This window comes from Pistacia vera, unplaced genomic scaffold (assembly GCF_008641045.1).
Source record: "Pistacia vera cultivar Batoury unplaced genomic scaffold, PisVer_v2 Contig689, whole genome shotgun sequence".
Classification (NCBI taxonomy): domain Eukaryota; kingdom Viridiplantae; phylum Streptophyta; class Magnoliopsida; order Sapindales; family Anacardiaceae; genus Pistacia; species Pistacia vera.
The window spans coordinates 191248-216300 of NW_022196544.1; the positions used below are offsets into that span (position 1 = coordinate 191248).

Sequence of the window (25053 nt, forward strand, 5' to 3'; positions counted from 1 at the left end):
CACATGCCCAAAATAGCAAATGAAGATAAAAGACCATATGACAAATATAGGCATACCACAAAGCTCTCTCTTCAGATGTTCACCCAAAGTATTATATATATATACCAGGCATCCTAGTGTAATAATGGATCGATAAGGTCAAATATAGGATAAATTTAGGAGCCTCTATACCCTTTGACTAAAAATACAGAGATTCAAGCAGTTTTTGAAATGTGTTAATCCTTCCTTGAATCTGTTAGTAACCTCCTTTAATGCAGATTTAGGACATTGTTGCTGTTTATTCATTTACTCTGATGAAATCTTTTCTCCTTTACAAGATTATATCCTTTTTGGGATCAACATTATGTTGTGATTATGGTGGTTCTTATTTTCACTTGAAACATACTTTTCTTTTAAATAAACAGACCAAAAATTGAATAAAGCTATTCAGCTTGGTTTGAATGGTTCAATAATTGCTGAAGCATAAATTGAACTGAACTGAGTCAGTTCACCCATAAAAACAGTAGATCTGAAGTTTCTCACAATAAAAATTGAACTAAAAATTTTCTTAGGGTTTTTTATTTTTTATGTTAGGTTTGTTTTGTGGATCCATCTTTTTAATATCCTTAGATTCAGTCCCAGCAAAATTATAAAATAAAATAATAGTAATAGATATTCTCAGACTCAGATGTTAGGCCTATACTGTTGTTAGTCTTACATGTATGAAGGGTTGTGTCCTGACCCACATTGATTAAGATTATGAGTTTGATATTACTTCATATACTTTCTGGGCAGTGCATCTAAAATTTAAGATTTTGGGTTGGTTTGTCAATCAAGCTTACAGATAGCTAAGTGAGGCCCATATGGTGGCTAGCATGATTAATACCATGAACTGATGTCTTCTTTGCTTCAACACCAATTAGTGCACCCAAAAAAAAATAGAAAAAAAACTGATTGACCCAGTTTTTATTCTCTCACACTTTATCTGCAAATTAGCTTTTGAAAAAGAATTGACACAAGACAAGTCATAGTAAAGTTTTTGCAATGGTGTAAAAACTGTGTGATGCCTCTGGCCATTGAGATTTAGCCAACTTCAGCAGGAAAGTTGTTTCATATGTGACATTATATTGTTATACTTTTTGTTCTTTTAATCGTTTAATTTGATAATAACTCTTTTGTTGTGTGCTCATTCTTATTTATTAGATAGCTGACTATGATGACTTAAATAATGATGATTTGATCATGTACGCTATCATTTGTATACATCATATTCATATGATGTTTCTACTACTAGTTGGATGTGTTTTAGCACAACAACCCACAGCACGAACTACTTCACGTTTGAGTAGAATTAATCATGCAATACGCTTGCAAAGTGAGCGAATTCGGGATGAAATAATGCAACGTATTGCTGGACCAAGTGGTAGACATTTGATTCGAATGGGTCCCGCAACATTTGTAGAATTTTGTCGAATTTTAGCAACGGAAGGGGGGCTTCATTCAACTCAACGAGCTACAGTTGAGGAACAAGTTGCTAAATTCCTTTGGATTATAGGTCAAGACACTAGGCATATTGCATGTTCATTGCTTTTCCATCGCTCCGGTGAGATGGTTAGTCATCACTTTCATAAAGTGTTGGAAGCAATCATAGAGTTAGAGGATAAATACCTCTTACAACCAAATGGACTCCAAGTGCCACTTGAAATACAAAACCATAGTAGATTCTATCCATACTTTAAGGTATACAACGCAAACATAACACCTTAAATACTTAGACTAGTACTTTTACCTAATTGGATAAATAATGATAGGATTGTGTTAGGGCAATAGATGGCACGCATATTCGTGTTAAAGTACCAGTTGTACATGCTGCTAGGTACCGTGGTAGGAAGGAATATCCAACTATGAATGTTTTGGATGCTTGCAAATTTGACTTGAAATTCACCTATGTGTTGACTGGGTGGGAAGGAACTGCTTCTGACTCTAGGATAATGAAAAATGCCCTCACAAGAGATTATCCACTCCATATTCCAACAGGTATTAGTTTGAAATTTGGTTTGTTTTGCATTTGGGTAAGGATTGTAGAATTAAATCCATTTGTAATTTTGCATCCAACCTAAATCCTAAAGTCTCAAGCCTCTTTATGTACCCAATCATCTTGAGCACATGAAGACCAACTTGGGCTCCCTCGGTCATACGACTTTTAAACAACGCACTCGACACCTTGTACCTCGCATGTCAATCGTTTCCTTCAAAAAACTCCTTAAGGTGCAGAATTATGGCAGCAGCGTCCATATTCTCATGTTGCTTTTGCAGCTCAGGTGTCATCGATGCTAACATAAGGCATTGAATAGTCTCAACATCGTCAAAGAACCTTTGGTAAGTTTCCTTTACTTCCTAAGTGGCATCAAGATCAGGCTCAGCCAAATGAGGCTTGTCAAGGATATATAATTTCTTTTTGGACTTTAGTACAATCTGAAGATTTTGATACCAGTCCAAGAAATTAGATCCATCCAGCCTATTTTCTTTCTCGATTATCAATCATAGGTTGATATTGCTCATTTTTAAATGAATCTCCAATACATAAAAGTAAAGTCAATATAAAGTTTATTATTATTTTGATATGGTCTTTTATTAAAAACGCTCCCACTATTTTCCTCAAGCCTATAGCACTCACTATTAACTCGGGAAAGCCCGTTGGCTTTCCTAGTGGATTGAGATCCCATCTAGCCCATTTCAAATCTTCGCTTTGGCGACCAAGTGATTAGGTAGGCCAACAAACTTAATCCACATCAGTTGATAGCTCCCACTACGAACCTCAAATGTGAAACAATCTAACAAGCCAATCACACAATACGATGACCAAAGCTATTGTCCTCTAGTGTGATTCTCATTATCAGTAGAGTGGACACTACATGCCGCCACGTATACATAACAGGTGTACTTCTCTACTATGCCTGTGACATGTTTATCAACATTTGCTTTAGCGAACAAGCAAAACACATCATTTTAAGTTAACCCATCATCATTAAGGAAAACTCCAATGAACTTTAACCTCCCACTGGTAGAAGTGTACCTTTCGCTTTGATGAACAAGGTTTCAATGAACAGTAGTTTGATTAAAGACATGGTGATGGAAGGCATTTCAATTTTGACTTAATATACTTTAGTTGAGGGGTTTTATTTTATGTCTCACCAATTTTATCTTTCTTAGCATGTTATAGTCATAACATACACCCTTAGCATGCATACTAAGCATAAAATAAACGTGTTGGTGCTTAGCCTTAACTAAAACCTATTTCCTCAAGTCAAGAGGAATCGATAGGTCAACCTAGGTTTAAAAGGAAATGGATTCTTCAAGTAATTTTGCCTCCTTCCCTTCCATCGCTTCTTCTTCTCGAACATTACACAACTTTCAAAAATAAAATTACATTTTACATTATTGAAAAGAAACCTCAAGTTACATTCGAGGGGAGTGAGATAAGAGAAAGAAGTTACATTGGAGGTTTAGAGAAAGGCAGGGCACGTAGACCCTATTTTAAATTACATAACCCAAAACAATTAAACTAGGTTCGTAGGCTTATGCACCAAGCACCATGCATATTCACAAACAAGAATCATGCATAAACATCAAAATTTAATTTTGATTAGGTTGGTAAATTACAAGTTACCTTGAATTTTGGCAGTGTTTGTTTCAAGTCCAACAAGTTTTAAAATTTTCATTTTAGTCCTTTGTTATCGAGCCTCACTCAATTGGGCCTCTAGAATGTTTCTAACATGCAGCAACATTTTTTAGAAAATTATGGATTAAAAATATCACACAACAATGCGATCACAGCCCAAAATTCAATCCATTGCATCTTTACGTGGGCTGCCCAAAAAAAAAAAATCCAGATTTGGTGCACGTTTTAACGCACACCAGATCAGGCCCTTGGTTGAAAAACCAAGTGCCAACCGAGCACTTGGCCACCATGGGGCAGCCCCAAAACAGCATCCAATCAAGAGGACAGTAGCGGCGCATTCACATGCGCCACTGCTGCATGCGACAGTAGCCTTGGTGTAGTCGCACAAGGCTACTGCTGTGCCATTTGCGGCGGTACAGCCCAAGGCCACATGCTGGAGCATGTGGCCAGCACTCCTCCCCGTGCGACAACATGCAACAGTCGCATGCAAACTGTGAAGCAGCAATAGATTTTTAACACACAAAAAATCAGTTTTTACACATCATGCAATAACATAATCAATACATATCAAAATCAATTCAACCAAACGTCGAATAATAACGTAAAAGGTATAAGGAAGGCTCTGACACCACTGTTAGTCGATGATGGGGTTTATGTAGCGGAAAACAAAAATAAAATCCCCAACAACAACATTGAACCCAAGAACCTTATACCCAATTTACGTAATTTACATATGAACAGATATTGAATATAAAATTTCCAGATTTCATACTTGCGTTTGGAGGCTCCTTCAATCGATACGAATCGGTCCCACTCTAAGATAAGAGAACTCTCAGTATCCACACGAAGACAGGATGACGATCGACTTGCAGTCTCAAGTGCTAGCAAGACACAGAAGCAAAAAGGATGCATAATTTTTCTTCAAGACAGGATAGCGATTGACTTACTTCCCAATTCATTGTACCAAAAAAAAATTAAAGATGATGATCATTGGTACCAAAGGCAATGCCAAAGACTCAGTCAATAAACAGCAAGAATTAAAAAAAACCTTTCAGCAAGGTTTTAAACAGAAACATAAAAAAATTACCTTTTAGCAATATAAGTAAATTGTCCGTCCCCTACATACAAATTGAAGTGAAAAATCAAGGTTCTTATGTATCCCCGGTTGAGACTCAACGAAATCTTCAACAAACCCGTCAATGTCTTATCAGAACACTCATCCACATAAACATATGGCTCTAATGGGATTTTGATGAAATTTGATCTCAACATTGACAAATCAAAAGTTTTCCAAAGCAGAGGATCATAGCAAGCTATACGCAATGAATTACAAACGTGAGCAATCCCTAAAGTCAACTGGAAGACATCAAAAGATAGGAAGATTTTCACCAATATGTCAGTATCTAGGTCCTCCCATCTTCTTACAGCGGAGACACCCTCTTTCATTTGACCAATTGCCCAATTATCTCATAGAAGTTTCAGAGCATCAGCACACCTGCATAAGATATCCACATAATCCATGTACAATGCATAAAATATCATTCAATGCATTAATTTATATGAATTTAAAAAGATTCGTACAAATCGAATGTATCAAATACTTAATATACCTACGTAGAGATATACATGAATGCAAACTATTTACATTTAAGATAAATTAATACTTAACATTAAATGATTAATACTAAAAAAGTTTATATTTGCTGAACAGAAAAATCAATTTTTCTCGGTAGAAACAACAATGGAACAACGATATCTGATATATATAACAAAATCAAATAATTAATGTTCAACAAAATAAAAATACCATCATTAATTTACAAAAATACTAAAAACGAGATTCAAATAACAACACTGACTCTCATTAATAATTAACACGATATTAAACACTAATTACATATTATCAAATAGCATTTAGTCTAATAATAAATTAGATAGTACATTTGATAAACATACATATTGTATCTAAGTGATGTATAACATAACAATTAATAATATAAAGTTTAATTAAACCTAAATTATCACACATTTGTATTAATCATATATTACAATAAACTCTCATACCACTTATGATTATAGGTAGTGATACAACATATATACTATACAATATGATATAAAATATATATATATCTATTATATATCTATAACAAATTAATCACATATTTATGATCATATATTACATAGACTTTATTTCCACTATAAATTTATGGGTGTTGATACAAAATATATATTAAACATTTAAATATTTATGATAATTATATAATGATAAAAATATATTAATCTTTATTTTGGTAATTCATAATATATTTAACCTATGATTAATATATGTATGATAATATTTGTATATCACAATTACCATTATATATAAAAATAATCACACTAGGTATTGATCATATATTATAATAGACTTTATTTTACTATGCTTTTTGTGTGTTGATACAAAATCATATTAACATTAAAATATTTAGATATTTATGTGATAACCTATAATTTTGATAATTTCATAACATATTAACATATTTATTTTGATTAATATATGTATGATAATATTTTGTACATACACATTTACATTATATCATATATATATATATATAATATATATATATATATAATATATATATATAAATATATATATCCAAAGTCCAAAGTCAAAACCCACATTTTCCCAGCCCAAATTTTAAAAACCAAAGTCCAAACCCACATTTATTTGAACGATTCTAGATTTATGTTCTGTTTAATTTATTTGAAGTTTTATTTTTATGATGGTTAACTATTTTATTTACTGAGTTTTTTATTGATTTATTTAAAATATAAATATATATGAGAGTTAGTTATTTTCAAATATTGAATTAAGGGTATAATTAAATTGTGCAATTTGTTTTTATAGCATGAATTGGAAAGTTAGTGTATATTTTTTATTCGAACAGGTATTCGAACGAGTTATTCGAACAAGTATTTACGAGTTAGTCGAATGAACACGAACGAGTTACGACGACACGAATGATTTACGAACGAACACGAATGAGTTTTCAAACAGGTATTTACGAGTTAATCGAACGAACACGAACAGTTACGGGTTAACGAACGAACACGAACACACATCTTGTGTCGTTCGAGTTCGAACAACGAAATCGAATGATTTTGAACGGGCCTATTTGTTCGTGTTCGGTTCGATTGCAGGCCTAATCACTCACACCTCTTTTGCGTGGGTGTGCCAGAGGCAAACCAACCACTGGCTACACAAAATTGGCGTAGGTGTAGCAAGAAACAAATCAACTGCTACGTAGTTTTGGCATTGGTGCAGTGAAGAGCCAATGGTTCCTCGTACGTTTATTACTACATTTTTGGTATCAGTATACACTTACCTATACCTATGATGAAATACGACATCGGTGTTTAACCTGTGCGACGAAGCTAATGCAACTAATCGCCTATGCTGGATTTGGAGTTGGTATAGTGCATTTGGACGCAGCACAGAGTGTATTCCGTGAATATTGCTGTGTCGTGGTATAGCTAATTTCTTTGTTATAATGATGCAACTCTCATCCAATTATTTGTATATCTATTATAAATTGAATGAAAAATTACTAAATTTTATATATCTATATTATTTATTCCTTCAAAAATTATTTTATGATTATCTTTATTTCTTCTAATAAATTTTAATATAAAATTGTTCAATATTAGTAATTGAGAACAATATACTTGTATAAAAAAAATTAAAAAATTCTAATACAAGCCCACAAGTCCATTTTTATCCCATAAAGCCATTCGTGCCAAGCCCATAAACCTAATCTTGCCAAGTTTCGTGCTACTACATTTGTGCTGGGCTTGAACCAGCCCATTTTTAAAGCTCGACCCTGAGTTTCAAAATCGGCTGGGGTCGACCCGGCATGATTTAGTATCATGAAGGGCCAACCTACAACAAACAGTAATATGGCCCATAAAGTTTAGGTGGCCGGGCCGATCCGATCCATTTTACATGTCTACTTTTGAGAACTGTCCTTGGATCATATTGAGCCCATAGAAATAGAATATTGGCTTAGCTTTATTAAGGGTTTTTTTAATTTTTTTTTCATGTGATATCGCATAGAATTAAAGTCATTGGCTTTCTTTATAAGTATTATGCCCCTATCAAGGGTTTTTTTATTTTTATATCTTTTGAAGGGCTTTTTGATACTTTTTTAATCAAGTGGATAATTTAATTTTAAACGATTTCACAAGAGAACTGAAATAAACTTGTTGTATTAATCGCTAGTCTAAACTTTCCCCTCAGTATGAGGAGAAAACTAATGCTAAATGAGATTTCCTTAAGAAAAACGATGTCAACTATCATAAAACTTCTCCTAATCTCTCATCCAAATTTTGTAATGTTTCTTTATATTTAAGGTTTTTTTTTTCATTATAACAACTAATAGAAAATATGATAGACAATGTCTGAGCCCGGCTTCTTATCATATGTTTTTCACTTTTTATGTTAAAAAAAAAAAAAAAAAAAAAATCAACTAGCAATTAGATTGTATAGATCACAAGCAAGTTGAAAGTAGAGTGTTAGCTCTGAGTTGGGATTTTGGTACCTTGGCAGCGAGAGGGGTATTTTTTTTACTAATAGGCTAATTGTGACCTGATCAATCACACTGTGCTTTGCACGTAAAAAATTGTACTGTTTCAAATTTTAGGGTGTCATTAATCATTTCTAGTTTTAGGGACGCTTTATTTTCCTAAACATTTGGGACCCAAATTGCTCGCATTTTCGTTTCATATTTTAATTTTTGGATTTATTCCAGTTGCCCCTTGAGCAAAAAAAAAACTCAATTTATAGTGGACCATTGCCGAGATGCAATGGCAACTGCTTAAAACTCAATTCTCTCAATTTCCTGGATGGTTCTATAAACTATACAGCCTTGACTATTACTAATCAAATTAATAAACCTGGTTCTGATGTTTTAACTACAGGAAAATATTAAATATGAGCTAACTCTAGATTACTTGGTATACTTTTTGAGGAAAGGAAATTTGTCATAGAAGATGGTTAATTCTTAAATATATACCATCATCTATATAATAATTAAATCTTAAGTTGTATAAAATGTACCTTATTAGTTATTGCCCGCAACAAAGGGCAAGAGCTTATTAACACTTTACAGTACCACAGGAAATGTTACACAATTGAAAGCAAATACATAATCATCTCTTAGAACACAATTGACCCTTTGCTGCTTGGACTAAATTCCAGGAAGTCCATCAACTTTGAGAAATAATTAATACCTCCTTGAAATTGAAACTCCTTTTTGCTATTAGGAGGGGCAAAATGAATTTTTTCAGGGGTTGTATGTTTTACTATTCTCAAAATCCATATGACCTATATAAGTATATAAACTTGGTGTTTCAATAATTTTTAAGTAAGACTATTCCTTTCTTTCACTGTTACACATAAATACATAGGGGAACTGCCAGAGCCACCAAAATCTCAACGCCATGCATGTCTCATCATTGGCAATCACAACTTCAGGTCTGGTCCAAATCAGAACAATTGTACAGGTCCACTGGTTGTTGGGTGCAAGTGATCACAATGGGAAAAATTTGCCCTCAGGGTGGCAACAAGCCAGTTAAATTGAACTCAACAAATTCCATATTCTCCATGCAAGGGGATGTGATTATGATGATGAATATACAGCCAGAAGAGTGTTGGTGACAAGAAATTGAAGCAAGCAAAGTCAACTCAAAGGAGCAAAAATACCCAATCGAACGGTGACCGAATTGGCAGTCGGACATAAGTTTGATGGATGTTAAGAGAAAAAAACTAGTAATAAATCAAAAGAATCAGGACTAAAATTTTAAGTGTGGGTGCTGATCCAACGGAACTGCCGGGGGATCTACAAAGAGGGATGAAGAGATTTACAATGGCGGGAAGAGAATCTCAAGTCAACGAACAACTCCATTTTTGTGATGCTGTATAGTTGTATAAACCAGAATGGCTATTTAATTATACGAGTAATGTTTGGAAAGCCGACCATGTCGGTTCCAATAATAATGATATATTGGTAAACGGATAAATGTGTAATTTATACATATAAAAGGTGGGTGATGAATAGGAAGAGTGTAACATAATCCAAACAAAGTTTCTTGCCACCGTATTTGCAGTAGTGTTGTACTATTTTTTATGGAAATAATGACATTGAGGATCGTATATGTCATTTTCCAAGCTCTTCATACTTTGTTAATCTCATAGAGTTAGGGTCTGCTTGGAAGTTTTTTTCACTGGTTTTGGGGGTTTTTAATTAAACTGGTTTTGAGGTGTTTAAAAACCCTACTTGCCAATTTTTAATAGTTGGTTTTGACTGGTTTAAAAACCCCCCACAACTTGTAGTGTATTTTTGAGGTGTTTATAAAAAACACCCTAAATCGAGTGTTTTCACTGGTTTAAACTTTAATTATCCCAAAAAACCCCTTCTACTCCTTACAAATCTGTCGCTGTTGTTCACTCTTCTCTAGCACACAATTCTCTTGCTGCTGCACACGAATGGTTTTAATTTGCTGCACACGAATGGTTTTAATTTGCTGCACACAAATCCCTTTGCCGCCAATACTCGTTTGGGTTTGTATTAGATTTCTCTCACTTTCGCAAATTAGACGTCAACCAAGAGAATATTACACGAGATAAGGTAATTTCCCTCTGGGTTCTTGCTTCTTTTATGGATTTGTCAATGTATTTGCATGATTGTCATTCGTCACTTTTGCTTCTGTTGAATGTGATTGTCATGATTGGATTTTGATGCCTGTTTATGAGTCGATTCTTTATTTCACTGACTTTTCTTTGATAATAAGAGGAGATGGTCATGGGTAGTGCTGTTGATTGGTAGACGTTTGGTATTTTCTTGTATGAATTACTGCTTGGTAGACTCCATTTAAAGGTAGTGGAACCGGGAAACATTATTCTGTTGTAGGTCACCCTTAAAATTTTCGAATGGATCTTCTGTCAGTTTTGCTGCTAGGATTTGATCCGAGGTCTTACTGTTAAACCCACAAAGATTAGGATCAAAAGAGTGCCACATAGATTAAACATCTTTTCTTTCTGTAAAGTGTTATTGAGCATTGTTCGCAGCACTCATCCTCCAGAAATCCCAAACCGTTGATCTACTCTCATTCTAAAATCAAACACCCGAAAGCGTGAAAATAACGTAATAACAACTTTTCTTTTTCCTGAAGAAACAAAACATAGTGCCCATCTATCAAATTGGCTGGCTCTTGTTTGAATAATCAGCCACATGCCCAAAATGGCAAATGAAGATAAAGACCATATGACAAATAAGGCATACCACAAAGCTCTCTCTTCAAGGTTCACCCAAAGTATTATATATATATCCAGGCATCCTAGTGTAATAATGGATCGATAAGGTCAAATATAGGATAAATTTAGGAGCCTCTATACCCTTTGACTAAAAATACAGAGATTCAAGCAGTTTTTGAAATGTGTTAATCCTTCCTTGAATCTGTTAGTAACCTCCTTTAATGCAGATTTAGGACATTGTTGCTGTTTATTCATTTACTCTGAGGAAACTTTTCTCCTTTACAAGATTATATCCTTTTGTGGGATCAACATTATGTTGTATTATGTGGTTCTTATTTTCACCTTGAAACATACTTTTCTTTTAATAAACAGACCAAAATTGATAAAGCTATTCATTTGGTTTGAATGGTTCAATAATTGCTGAAGCATAAATTGAACTGAACTGAGTCAGTTCACCCTAAAACAGTAGATCTGAAGTTTCTCACAATAAAAATTGAACTAAATTTTCTTAGGGTTTTTTATTTTTTATGTTGTGTTGTTTTGTGGATCCATCTTTTTAATATCCTTAGATTCAGTCCCAGCAAAATTATAAATATAATAGTATAGATTTTCTCAGACTCAGAGTTTAGGCCTATACTGTTGTTAGTCTTACATGTATGAGGGTTGTGTCCTGACCCACATTGATTGAGTATGAGTTTGATATTACTTCATATACTTTCTGGGCAGTGCATCTAAATTTAAGATTTTGGTTGGTTTGTCAATCAAGCTTACGATAGCTATTGAGGCCCATATGGTGGCTACATGATAATACCATGAACTGATGTCTTCTTTGCTTCAACACCAATTAGTGCACCCAAAAAAAAAATAGAAAAAATGATTGACCCAGTTTTATTCTCTCACACTTTATCTGCAAATTAGCTTTTGAAAAAATTGCACACGACAGTCATAGTAAAGTTTTTGCAATGGTGTAAAAACTGTGTGATGCCTCTGGCCATTGAGATTTAGCCAACTTCAGCAGAAAGTTTGTTCATATGTGACATTATTGCTATACTTTTTGTTCTTTTAATTGTTTTAATTTGATAATAACTCTTTTGTTGTTGTGTCTCATTCTTATTTTATTAGATAGCTGACTATGATGACTTAAATAATTGATTTGATCATGTACGCTATCTTTGTATACATCATATCATATGATGTTTCTACTACTAGTTGGATGTGTTTTAGCACAACAACCCACAGCACAACTACTTCACGTTTGAGTAGAATTAATCATGCATACGCTTGCAAAGTGAGCGAATTCGGGATGAAATATGCAACGTATTGCTGGACCAAGTGGTAGACATTTGATTCGAATGGGTCCCGCAACATTTGTAATTTTGTCGAATTTTAGCAACGGAAGGGGGGCTTCATTCAACTCACGAGCTACGTTGAGGAACAAGTTGCTAAATTCCTTTGGATTTAGGTCAAGCACAGGCATATTGCATGTTCATTGCTTTTCCATCGCTCCGGTGAGATGGTTAGTCACACTTTCATAAGTGTTGGAAGCATCTAGAGTTAAGGATAAATACCTCTTACAACCAAATGGACTCCAAGTGCCACTTGAAATACAAAACACATAGTAGATTCTATCCATACTTAAGGTATCAACGCAAACATACACCTTAATCTAACTAGTACTTTTACCTAATTGGATAAATAATGATAGATTGTGTTAGGGCAATAGATGGCACGCATATTCGTGTTAAAGTACCAGTTGTACATGCTGCTAGGTATACGGTGGTAGAAGAATATCCAACTATGAATGTTTTGGATGCTTGCAATTTGACTTGAAATTCACCTATGGTGTTGACTGGGTGGGAAGGAACTGCTCTGACTCTAGATAATGAAATCCCTCACAAAGATTATCCACTCCATATTCCAACAGGTATTAGTTTGAAATTTGGTTTGTTTTGCATTTGGGTAAGGATTGTAGAATTAAATCCATTTGTAATTTTGCATCCAACCTAAATCCTAAAGTCTCAAGCCTCTTTATGTACCCAATCATCTTGAGCACGGAAGACCAACTTGGGCTCCCTCGGTCATACGACTTTTAAACAACGCACTCGACACCTTGTACCTCGCATGTCAATCGTTTCCTTCAAAAACTCCTTAAGGTGCAGAATTATGCAGCAGCTCCATATTCTCATGTTGCTTTTGCAGCTCGGTCATCGATGCTAACATAAGGCATTGAATAGTCTCAACATCGTCAAAGAACCTTTGGTAAGTTTCCTTTACTTCCTAAGTGGCATCAAGATCAGGCTCAGCCAATGAGGCTTGTCAAGGTTATAATTTCTTTTGGACTTTAGTACAATCTGAAGTTTTGATACCAGTCCAAGAAATTAGATCCATCCCCTATTTTCTTTCTCGATTATCAATCATAGGTTGATATTGCTCATTTTTAAATGAATCTCCAATACATAAAAGTAAGTCAATATAAAGTTTATATTATTTGATATGGTCTTTTATTAAAACGCTCCCACTATTTTTCCTCAAGCCTATACACTCACTATTAACTCGGGAAAGCCCGTTGGCTTTCCTAGTGGATTGAGATCCCATCTAGCCCATTTCAAATCTTCGCTTTGGCGACCAAGTGATTAGGTAGCCAACAACTTAATCCACATCAGTTGATAGCTCCCACTACGAACCTCAAATGTGAAACAATCTAACAAGCCAATCACACAATACGATGACCAAAGCTATTGTCCTCTGTGTGATTCTCATTATCAGTAGAGTGACACTACATGCCGCCCGTTACATAACAGGTGTACTTCTCCTATGCCTGTGGACATGTTTATCAACATTTGCTTTAGCGAACGCAAAACACATCATTTTAAGTAACCCATCATCATTAAGGAAAACTCCAATGAACTTTAACCTCCCACTGGTAGAAGTGTACCTTTCGCTTTGATGAACAAGGTTTCAATGAAACATAGTACCATTTTAGACTTCTTAATTGCAACAAGTGAGAACTTTCCAGATGAATGAAAAAGTATTCTTTCACTCCTTTTCTCTCGTCTGCTCTTGATAAGTTCTTACCACAAAACAATAAGTATCCTTCCATGTTGAATTTGAAGGACGAGGAACTTAACATGATGCTGATTCTATGGTGATTGCTTGGAAGTGTAGCTTTTGCTGCATTCTTATGTATTCTCTTTATTTTTTTCTTATTCACTTTATATGTTTCTGGCATCAAGACTGGATGCTAACTTGTTTTCCTTGGGTAAAGGATGTTCTTATGATTGCTAGTTTCATTTCTCAAATAATTTGTATTGTATACCATAATTCAAACTTTCCAATCATGTTTTACCATAGAATAAACCATCTTTATGTTGTATGTATAATAGGATTAATTTGTTTTTGTAGTTTATGATGGTCAACGGTGGTTCGGTTCAGACTACAAGGTGAGAAAGATGATAAATGCAGTAGCCGAGTTAGCATTTCAGTGCCTGCAAGGTAAGAAAGATGATAAATGCAGTAGCCGAGTTAGCATTTCAGTGCCTGCAAGGTAAGAAAGACATGAGGTCAGGTATGGCAGATGTCTTGGAGATTCTAAGGGCTAAAAAGATCAATAATGGATACGATAAAGAAAAGGCAGAGGAGATGGACATTATTCTATCCACATGATTTTGAATCTGATCACTATCAGTTTCCCCAGATACTGTGATTTTCAGATGGACCAGCACAAAAAGAACACCTGATGCCAATAGTTAATGTTTCAGCGTTATGTATAATATTTATTCCTTGTAATGAAAGTTCAGTATTATGTATTATATGCCATAGTATTTTACATGTATTAATTATATTTTTATCAGAAATAAAACTAGTCTTGTGCCATAACTTTCTTGTTTCAGCCTGCAGAAGAGTTGAGATAAAGCTACAAATATACAGTATTGGAAAATTCCCTTATTTGGGAAATCAATTGCTTGTGCCATAACTTTCTTGTTTCAGCTTGCAGAAGAGTTAACGACTTTTTCCCATCCAAATAATGGTTTAATTACATTTTCTCACTCACAAACTTTTAAAATATTATTTTATTAGCGATGAACAGAGAACAAACTCGGTCTAGGCTGTTGTAGTTTTTAAAGAGGGGAGATCCATGAGTCTTTTAGTGGTGAAAAGTTGGATTTTGGTGGTTGAAATTGATCGAAATTTGATTTGAGATGGTCGGTTGTACAAACCTTAATCACTCAATTGTTGGCAATTTGCGAGGTCGGCAGGAGTAGGGTTTGAGAACTTTTGGTGAATGATGATCGGGGAAGAAAATGGTGGTGGTGTGTCGCAACGATGCTAGAATAAAAAACGGAATATAAATATGGGTAATAAAGTGACATATTAAAAGTTTGTGGGTGAAGTAGTGTCATTAAACCATTATTTGGGTGGGAAAAGTGGTTTACTCGCTATGGTTAGAATCCAAATCAATTGTCACACCTAGGGTTGCAAACGAACCGAACAGTTCGCGAACAACTCGTTGTTCGTTCGATAATGTTCGCGAACAGTTCGATATTCGTTCGATAATATGTTCGATCGAGTTCGAACAGGGGTTGTTCGTTCAATTATGTTCACGAGCATTATACGTTCAACTAATCCCTCCGTTCGCGAACAATCGTTCGATTGTTCGTTCGTTTATGTTTGAAAAACATGTTATGCATTATTATAATTTATTTATTTTTTTCATTTTTATATTATGTTTGATTTAGTTTGGATGAATTTTTTTTAATGGTAATCAATAATAAAATATTATAATACTTTTGTTTTTCTTATATATATAATATGTTTGGATTTTTTTTTTTTTCCAAATGTCATCAATAATTAAATATATAAGTATATAGCGTTTTAATTAAAAAGTAATAAATTATTATGATACATAGCATAACAAATTTAATAACATAATAGATTGTATAATCAAGTGATATATAATATAGTAAATCCAATAACATAATAGCTTCGTATTTTTCCAAATTGTAACAATAATTAAATATTATAAATAGCATTTCAATTAATAATAATAAATATAGTATAGTAAATATAAACATAACATATGTATAACAAGTGATGTATAACATAACAAATTAATAATATAATAGTTTAATTAACCTAAATTAATCACACATTTGTATTAATCAATATTACAATAAACTCTCATACCACATATGAATTTTAGGTATTGATACAAAATATATACGTAGACAATAATGATATAAAATAATATATATTATATATATATAACAAATAATCACATATATGTATTGATCATAATTACAATAGACTTTATTCCACTATAATTTAGGGTGTTGATACAAAATATATATGTAAACATTTAAAATATTTATGATAATTATAATATGATAATAATATATGATATCTATAATTTGGTATTCATATATATTTTAACCTTGATTAATATTGTATGATAATAATTTTGTATATACACCTTACATATATAACAAATTAATCAACATATGTATTGATTCATATATATAAAGACTTTTATTTTACTATGCATTTATGGGGGTTGATACAAAATATCTATGTAAACATTTAAAATATTTATGAAATTTATGTAATGATAACCTATAATTTTGATAATTCATAACATATAAAATATTTAATTATGATTAATATATGTATGATAATAATTTTGTACATACACAATTATCATATAAATATATAGATATATATATATATATATATATTATATATATATATAATATATATACCAAAGTCAAAGTCAAAACCCACATTTTCCCAGCCCAAATTTTAAAAATCCAAAGTCCAAACCCACAATTTATTTGAACGATTTATTGTTCTGTTTAATTTATTTGAAGTTTTATTATTTATGATGGTTAACTATTTTAATTTACTGAGTTTTATTGATTATTTAAAATATAAATATATAGGAGGTTAGTATTTTCAAATATGAATTAAATGGGTATAATTATAAAGTTGTGCATATTTGTTTTTTATAGCATGAATTGGAAAGTTAGTGTATATTTTTTATTCGAACAGGTATTCGAAACGAGTTATTCGAAAAGTATTTACGAGTTAGTCGAATGAACACGAACGGTACGCAACGAACACGAATGATTTACGAACGAACACGAATGAGTTATTCAAACAGGATTTACGAGGTTAATCGAACGAACACGAACGAGTTACGGGTTAATCGAACGAACACGAAAACACATCTTGTGTTCGTTCGAGTTCGAACACGAATAATCGAATGATTTTTGAACGGGCCTATTTGTTCGTGTTCGGTTCGATTGCAGGCTAATCACTCACACCTCTTTTGCGTGGGTGTAGCACAGAGGCAAACCAACCCATTGCTACACAAAATTGGCGTAGGTGTAGCAAAGAAACAAATCAACTGCTACGTAGTTTTGGCATTGGTGCAGTGAAGAGCCAATGGTTTCCTCGTACGTTTATACTACATTTTTGGTATCAGTACACTTACCTATACCTATGATGAAATACGACATCGGTGTTTAACCTGGGGCGACGAAGCTAATGCAACTAATCGCCTATGCTGGATTTGGAGTTGGTATAAGTGCATTGGACGCAGCACAGAGTGTATTCCGATGATATTGCGTGTCGTGGATAGTAATTTCTTGTAGTGTATAATGATGCAACTTCCTCCAATTATTTGTATATCTATTTAAATTGAATGAAAAATTACTAAATTTTATATATCTATATTTATTATTCCTTCAAAAATTAATTTTAGATTATCTTTATTTCTTCTAAAAATTTTAATAAAAAATTGTTAATAATTAGTAATTGAGAACAAATACTTGTATAAAAAAAAATTAAAAACTTTAATACAAGCCCACAAGTCCATTTTATCAAGCCCATAAAGCCAATTCGTGCCAAGCCCATAAACATATCTTGCCAAGTTTCGTGCTACTCATTGTGCTTGGGCTTGAACCAGCCATTTTTAAAGCTCGACCTGAGTTTCAAAATCGTGCTGGGGTCGACCCGGCATGATTTAGTATTCATGAAGGGCCAACCTACAACAAACAGTAATATGGCCCATAAAGTTTAGGTGGGCCGGGCCGATCCGATCATTTACATGTACTTTTGAGAACTGTCCTTGGATCATATTGAGCCCATAGAAATTAGATATTGGCTTAGCTTTATTAAGGGTTTTTTTAATTTTTTTTCATGTGATATCGCATAGAATTAAAGTCATTGGCTTTTTTTATAAGGTATAAATGCCCCTTTCAAGGGTTTTTTTATTTTTTATATCTTTTGAAGGGCTTTGATACTTTTTTAATCAAGTGGATAAATTTAATTTAAACGATTCACAAAGAACATGAAATAAACTTGTTGATTAATCGCTAGTCTAAACTTTCCCTCAGTATGAGGAAAACAATGCAAATGAGTTTCCTTAAGAAAAACGATGTCAACTAATTCAATAAAAATCTTCTCCTAATCTCAATCATCCTAATTTGGAATGTTTCTTATATTTTATAGGTTTTTTTTTTTCATTATTAACAACTATAGAAAATATGATAGACAATGTCTGAGCCGGCTTCTTATCATAGGTTTTTCACTTTTTATGTTAAAAAAAAAAAAAAAAAAAAAATCAACTAGCAATTAGGTATTAGATCACAAGAGCAAGTTGAAAGTAGAAGTGTTAGCTCTGAGTTGGGATTTTGGTACCTTGGCAGCGGAGAGGGGTATTTTTTTACTAATAGGCTAATTTGTGACCTGATCAGCATCACTGTGCTTTGCACGTAAAAAATTGTACGTTTCAAATTTTAGGGGTGTCATGAATCATTTCTAGTTTAGGGACGCTTTAATTTTCCTACATTTGGGACCCAAATTGCCGCATTCGTTTCATATTTAATTTTTGGATTTATTCCAGTTGCCCCTTGAGCAAAAAAAAAAACTCAATTTATAGTGGACCATTGCCGAATGGCAATTGGCAACGCTTAAAAACTCAATTCATCTAATTTCCTGGATGGTTCTATAAACTATACAGCCTTGACTATTACTAATCAAATTAATAAAACCTGGTTCTGATGTTATTAACTACAGGAAAATAAAATATGAGCAACTCTAGATTACTTGGTATACTTTTTGAACGGAAAGGAAATTTGTCATAGAAGATGGTTAATTTCTAAATATATACCTCATCATATAATAATAAATCTTAAGTTGTATAAAAAGATGTACACTTATTAGTTATTGCCCGCAAAACTAAGGGCAAGGCTATAACTTATTTACAGTACCACAGGAAATGTTACACAATTGAAAGCATAATAAATAATCATCTAGAACACAATTGACCCTTTGCTGCTTGGACTAAATATCCAGGAAGTCCATCACTTTGAGAAATATAATACCTCCTTGAAATTTGAAACTCCTTTTGCTATTAGGAGGGGCAAAATGAATTTTTCAGGGGTGTATGTTTTACTATTCTCAAAATCCCATATAGACCTATTATAAGTATATAAACTTGGTGGTTTCAATAATTTTAGAGTAAGACTAGTCCTTATCTTTCACTGTTACACATAAAATAAATAGGGGAACTGGCCAGAGCCACCAAAACTCCAACGCCATGCATGTCTCAATCATTGGCAATCACAACTTCAGGTTGGTTCCAAATCAGGACAATTGTACAGGTCCACTTGTGTTGGGTGCAAGTGATCACAATGGGAAGAAAATTTGACCTCAGGGTGGCAACAAGCCAGTTAAAATTGAACTTCAACAAATCCATATATCCCATGCAAGGGAGATGTGATTATGATGAGGAATATACAGCCCAGAGAGTGGTGGTGACACAAGAGATGAAGCAAGCAAAGTCAAACTCAAAGGAGCAGAAAAATACCAGATCGAACGGTGACCCATGGCAGTCATGACATGAAGTTTGATGGATGTTAAGAGGAAAAAACTAGTAATAGAATCAAAAGAATCAGGACTATAAATTTTAAAGGGGGTGCTGATCCAACGGAGCACTGCGGGGGATGCAACAGAGAGGGATGAAGAGATTTATCAATGGCGGGAAGAGAAATTCAAGTCAACGAACAACTCCATTTTTGTGATGCTGTATAAGTGTATAAACACAGGAATGGCTATTTAATTATACGAGGAATGTTTGGAAAGCCGACCATGTCGGTTTCAATAATAATGATATATTGGTAAACGGATAAATGTGTAAATTATACATAATAAGGTGGGTGATGAATTAAGGAAGAGTGTAACATAATACAAAACAAAGTTTCTTGCCACGTATTTGCAGTAGTGTTGTATATTGTTGATGGAAATAATGACATTGAGGGATCGTATATGTCATTTTCCAAGCTCTTCATACTTGTTAATCTCGATAGAGTTAGGGTTGCTTGGAAGTTTTTTTCACATGGTTTTGGGGGGTTTTTAATTAAACTGGTTTGAGGTGTTTAAAAACCCTACTTGCCAGATTTTTAATAAGTTGGTTTTGACTGGTTTAAAAAACCCCCAAAACCAGTGTAGTGTATTTTTGAGGGTTTATAAAAACACCCTAAATCGGAGTGTTTTCACTGGGTTAAAACTTTAATTATCCCCAAAAAACCCTTTCTACTCCCTTACAAATCTGCGCTGTTGTTTCACTCTTCTCTAGCACACATTCTCTGCTGCTGCACACGAATGGTTTTAATTTGCTGCACACGAATGGTTTTAATTTGCTGCCACACAAATCCCTTTGCCGCACATAACTCGTTGGGTTTGTATTAGATTCTCCTCACTTTCAGCAAATTAGACGTCACCAAAGAATATTACACGAGATAAGTAATTTCCATTGGGTCTTGTCTTTTATGGATTTGTCAATGTATTTGCATGATTGATCATCGTATTTGCTTCTGTTGAATGTGATTGTCATGATTGGATTTTGATGCCTGTTTATGAGTCGATTCTTTATTTCACTAGCTTTCTTGATAATAAGAGGAGATGGTCATGGTAGTGCTGTGATGGTAGAAGTTTGGTATTTTCTTGTTGAATTACTGCTTGGTAGGACTCCATTTAAGGTAGTGGAAACGGGAAACATTATTCAATGTTGTAGGTCAGCCCTTAAAATTTTCGAATGGATCTTCTGTCAGTTTGCTGCTAAGGATTTGGACCGAGGTCTACTTGTTAAGGACCCACAAAAGATTAGGATTCAAAAGAGGTGCCACATAGATTAAACATCTTCTTTGAAAGTGTTAATTGAGCATTGATTCGCAGCACTCATCCTCCAGAAATCCCAAAACCGTTGATCTCTCATTCTTAAATCAAACAACCCGAAAGCGTGAAAATAACGTAATAACAACTTTCTTTTTCCTGTAAGAAAAAAAATCATAGTTTGCCCCATCTATCAAATTGGCTGGCTCTGTTTGAATAATCAGCCACATGCCCAAAATAGCAAATAAGATAAAAGACCATATGAAAATATAGGCATACCACAAAGCCTTCTTCAGATGTTACCCAAAGTATTATATAATATACCAGGCATCTAGTGTAATAATGGACGATAAGGTCAAATATAGGATAATTAGGAGCTCTCTATACTTTGACTAAAAATACAGAGATTCAAGCAGTTTTTGAAATGTGTTAATCCTCTGAATCTGTTAGTAACCTCCTTTAATGAGAGATTTAGGACATTGTTGGTTTATTCATTTACTCTGATAATCTTTTCTCCTTTACAAGATTATATCTTTGGGATCAACATGATGTTGTGATTATGGTGGTTCTTTTTTCACTTGAAACATACTTTTCTTTTAAATAAACAGACCAAAATTGAATAAAGCTATTCAGCTTGGTTTGAATGGTTCAAATTGCTGAAGCATAAATTGAACTGAACTGAGTAGTTCACCCATAAAAACAGTAGATCTGAAGTTTTCACAATAAAAATTGAACTAAAAATTTTTAGGGTTTTTTATTTTTTATGTAGGTTTGTTTGTGGATCCATCTTTTTAATATCCTAGATTCAGTCCCAGCAAATTAAAAATAAAATAATAGTTATAGATATTCCAGACTCAGATGTAGGTATATGTTGTTAGTCTACATGTATGAAGGGTTGTGTTGACCACAGATAAGATATGAGTGATATTACTTCATATACTTCTGGGCAGGCATCTAAAATTAAGATTTGGGTTGGTTTGTCAATCAAGCTTACAGATAGCTAAGTGAGGCCCATATGGTGCTAGCAGATTAATACCATGAACTGATGTTTCTTTGCTTCAACCACCAATTAGGGCACCCAAAAAAAAATAGAAAAAAAAACTGATTGACCCAGTTTTTATTCCTCACACTTATTGCAAATTAGCTTTGAAAAGAATTGACAACAAGACAAGTCATAGTAAAGTTTTTGCAATGGGTTAAAAACTGTGTGATGCCTCTGGCCATGAGATTTAGCCAACTTCAGCAGAAAGTTGTTTCATATGTGACATTATATTGCTATACTTTTGTTCTTTAATGTTTTTAATTTGATAATAACTCTTTTGTGTGTGTCATTCTTATTTATTAGATAGCTGACTATGATGACTTAAATAATGATGATTGATCATGTACGCATCATTGTATACATCATTTCATATGATGTTTCTACTACTAGTTGGATGTGTTTTAGCACAACAACCCACAGCACGAACTACTTCACGTTTGGTAGAGAATTAATCATGCAATACGCTTGCAAAGTGAGCGAATTCGGGATGAAATAATGCAACGTTATGCTGGACCAAGTGGTAGAATTTGTTCGAATGGGTCCCGCAACATTTGTAGAATTTTGTCGAATTTTAGCAACGAAGGGGGGCTTCATTCAACTCAACGAGCTACAGTTGAGGAACAGTTGCTAAATTCCTTGGATTATAGGTCAAGACACTAGGCTATTGCATGGTTCATTGCTTTCCATCGCTCCGGTGAGATGGTTAGTCATCACTTTCATAAAGTGTTGGAAGCAATCATAGAGTTAGAGGATAAATACCTCTTACAACCAAATGGACTCCAAGTGCCACATTGAATACAAAACCATAGTAGATTCTATCCATACTTTAAGGTATACAACGCAAACATAACACCTAATACTTAGACTAGTACTTTTACCTAATTGGTAAATAATGATAGGAGTGTGTAGGGCAATAGTGGCACGCATATTCGTGTTAAAGTACCAGTTGTACATGCTGCTAGTTACCGTGGTAGGAAGGAATATCCAACTATGAATGTTTGGATGCTTGCAAATTGAATTGAAATTCACCTATGTGTTGACTGGGTGGGAAGGAACTGCTTCTGACTTAGGATAATGAAAAATGCCCTCACAAGAGATTATCCACTCCATATTCCAACAGGTATTAGTTTGAAATTTGGTTTTTTTGCATTTGGGTAAGGATTGTAGAATTAAATCCATTTGTAATTTTGCATCCAACCTAAATCCTAAAGTCTCAAGCCTCTTATGTACCCAATCATCTTGAGCACATGAAGACCAACTTGGGCTCCCTCGCGATAAGACTTTTAAACAACGCACTCGACACCTTGTACCTCGCATGTCAATCGTTTCCTTCAAAAAATCCTAAGGTGCAGAATTATGGCAGCAGCGTCCATATTCTCATGTTGCTTTTGCAGTCAGGTGCATCGATGCTAACATAAGGCATTGAATAGTCCAACATCGTCAAAGAACCTTTGGTAAGTTTCCTTTACTTCCTAAGTGGCATCAAGATCAGGCTCGCCAAATGAGGCTGTCAAGGATATATAATTCTTTTTGGACTTTAGACAATCTGAAGTTTTGATACCAGTCCAAGAAATTAGATCCATCAGCCTATTTCTTTCCGATTATCAATCATAGGTTGATATTGCTCATTTTTAAATGAATCTCCAATAAAAAAAGTAAAGCAATAAAAGTTATTATTATTGTGATATGGTCTTTATTAAAACGCTCCCACTATTTTCATCAAGCCTATAGCAATCACTATTAACTCGGGAAAGCCCGTTGGCTTTCCTAGTGGATTGAGATCCCATCTAGCCATTTCAAATCTTCGCTTTGGCGACCAAGTGATTGGTAGGCAACAAACTTAATCCACATAGTTGATAGTCCCCACTACGAACCTCAAATGTGAAACAATCTAACAAGCCAATCACACAATACGATGACCAAAGCTATTGTCCTCTAGTGTGATTCTCATTATCAGTAGAGTGGACACATACATGCCCGCCACGTATACTACACAGGTGTACTTCTCTTACTATGCCTGTGACATGTTTATCAACATTTGCTTTAGCGAACAAGCAAAAAAAACATCATTTAAGTTAACCATCATCATTAAGGAAAACTCCAATGAACTTAACCTCCACTGGTAGAAGTGTACCTTTCGCTTTGATGAACAAGGTCAATGAACAGTAGTTTGATTAAAGACATGGTGATGGAAGGCATTTCAATTTTGACTTATATACTTTAGTTGAGGGGTTTTATTTTAGTTCTCACCAATTTTATCTTTCTTAGCATGGATAGTCATAACATACACCCTTAGCATGCATACTAAGCATAAAATAAACGTGTTGGTGCTTAGCCTTAACTAAAAACTATTTCCTCAAGTCAAGAGGAATCGATAGGTCAACCTAGGTTTAAAAGGAAATGGATTCTTCAAGAATTTGCTCCTTCCCTTCCATCGCTTCTTCTTCTGAACATACACAACTTTCAAAAATAAAATTACATTTTACATTATTGAAAAGAAAACCTCAAGTTACATTCGAGGGGAGGAGTGAGATAAGAGAGAAGTTACATTGGAGGTTTAGAGAAAGGCAGGGCACGTAGACCATTTTAAATTACATAACCCAAAACAATTAACTAGGTTCGTAGGCTTATGCACCAAGCACCATGCATATTCCAAAACAAGAATCATGCATAAACATCAAAATTTATTTTGATTAGGTTGGTAAATTACAAGTTACCTGAATTTTGGCAGTGTGTTGTTTCAAGTCCAACAAGTTTTAAAATTTCATTTTAGTCCTTGTTATCGAGCCTCACTCAATTGGGCCTCTAGAATGTTTCTAACATGCAGCACATTTTTTAGAAAATTAGGATTAAAAATATCACCAACAATGCGATCACAGCCCAAAT

General features: G+C 33.9%; 1 protein-coding gene across 1 annotated transcript in view; it reads left to right on the forward strand.

Moving 5' to 3' along the window:
* Positions 1–1377: 1377 nt before the first annotated feature.
* Positions 1378–25053, forward strand: part of LOC116113700 (glutamine synthetase nodule isozyme-like) — a 40191-nt gene continuing 16515 nt past the window's right edge. The window contains 3 exon segments of the mRNA XM_031399858.1: positions 1378–1590; positions 1791–2016; positions 14355–14444. Coding sequence (XP_031255718.1) covers positions 1378–1590; positions 1791–2016; positions 14355–14444 — 529 coding nt within the window.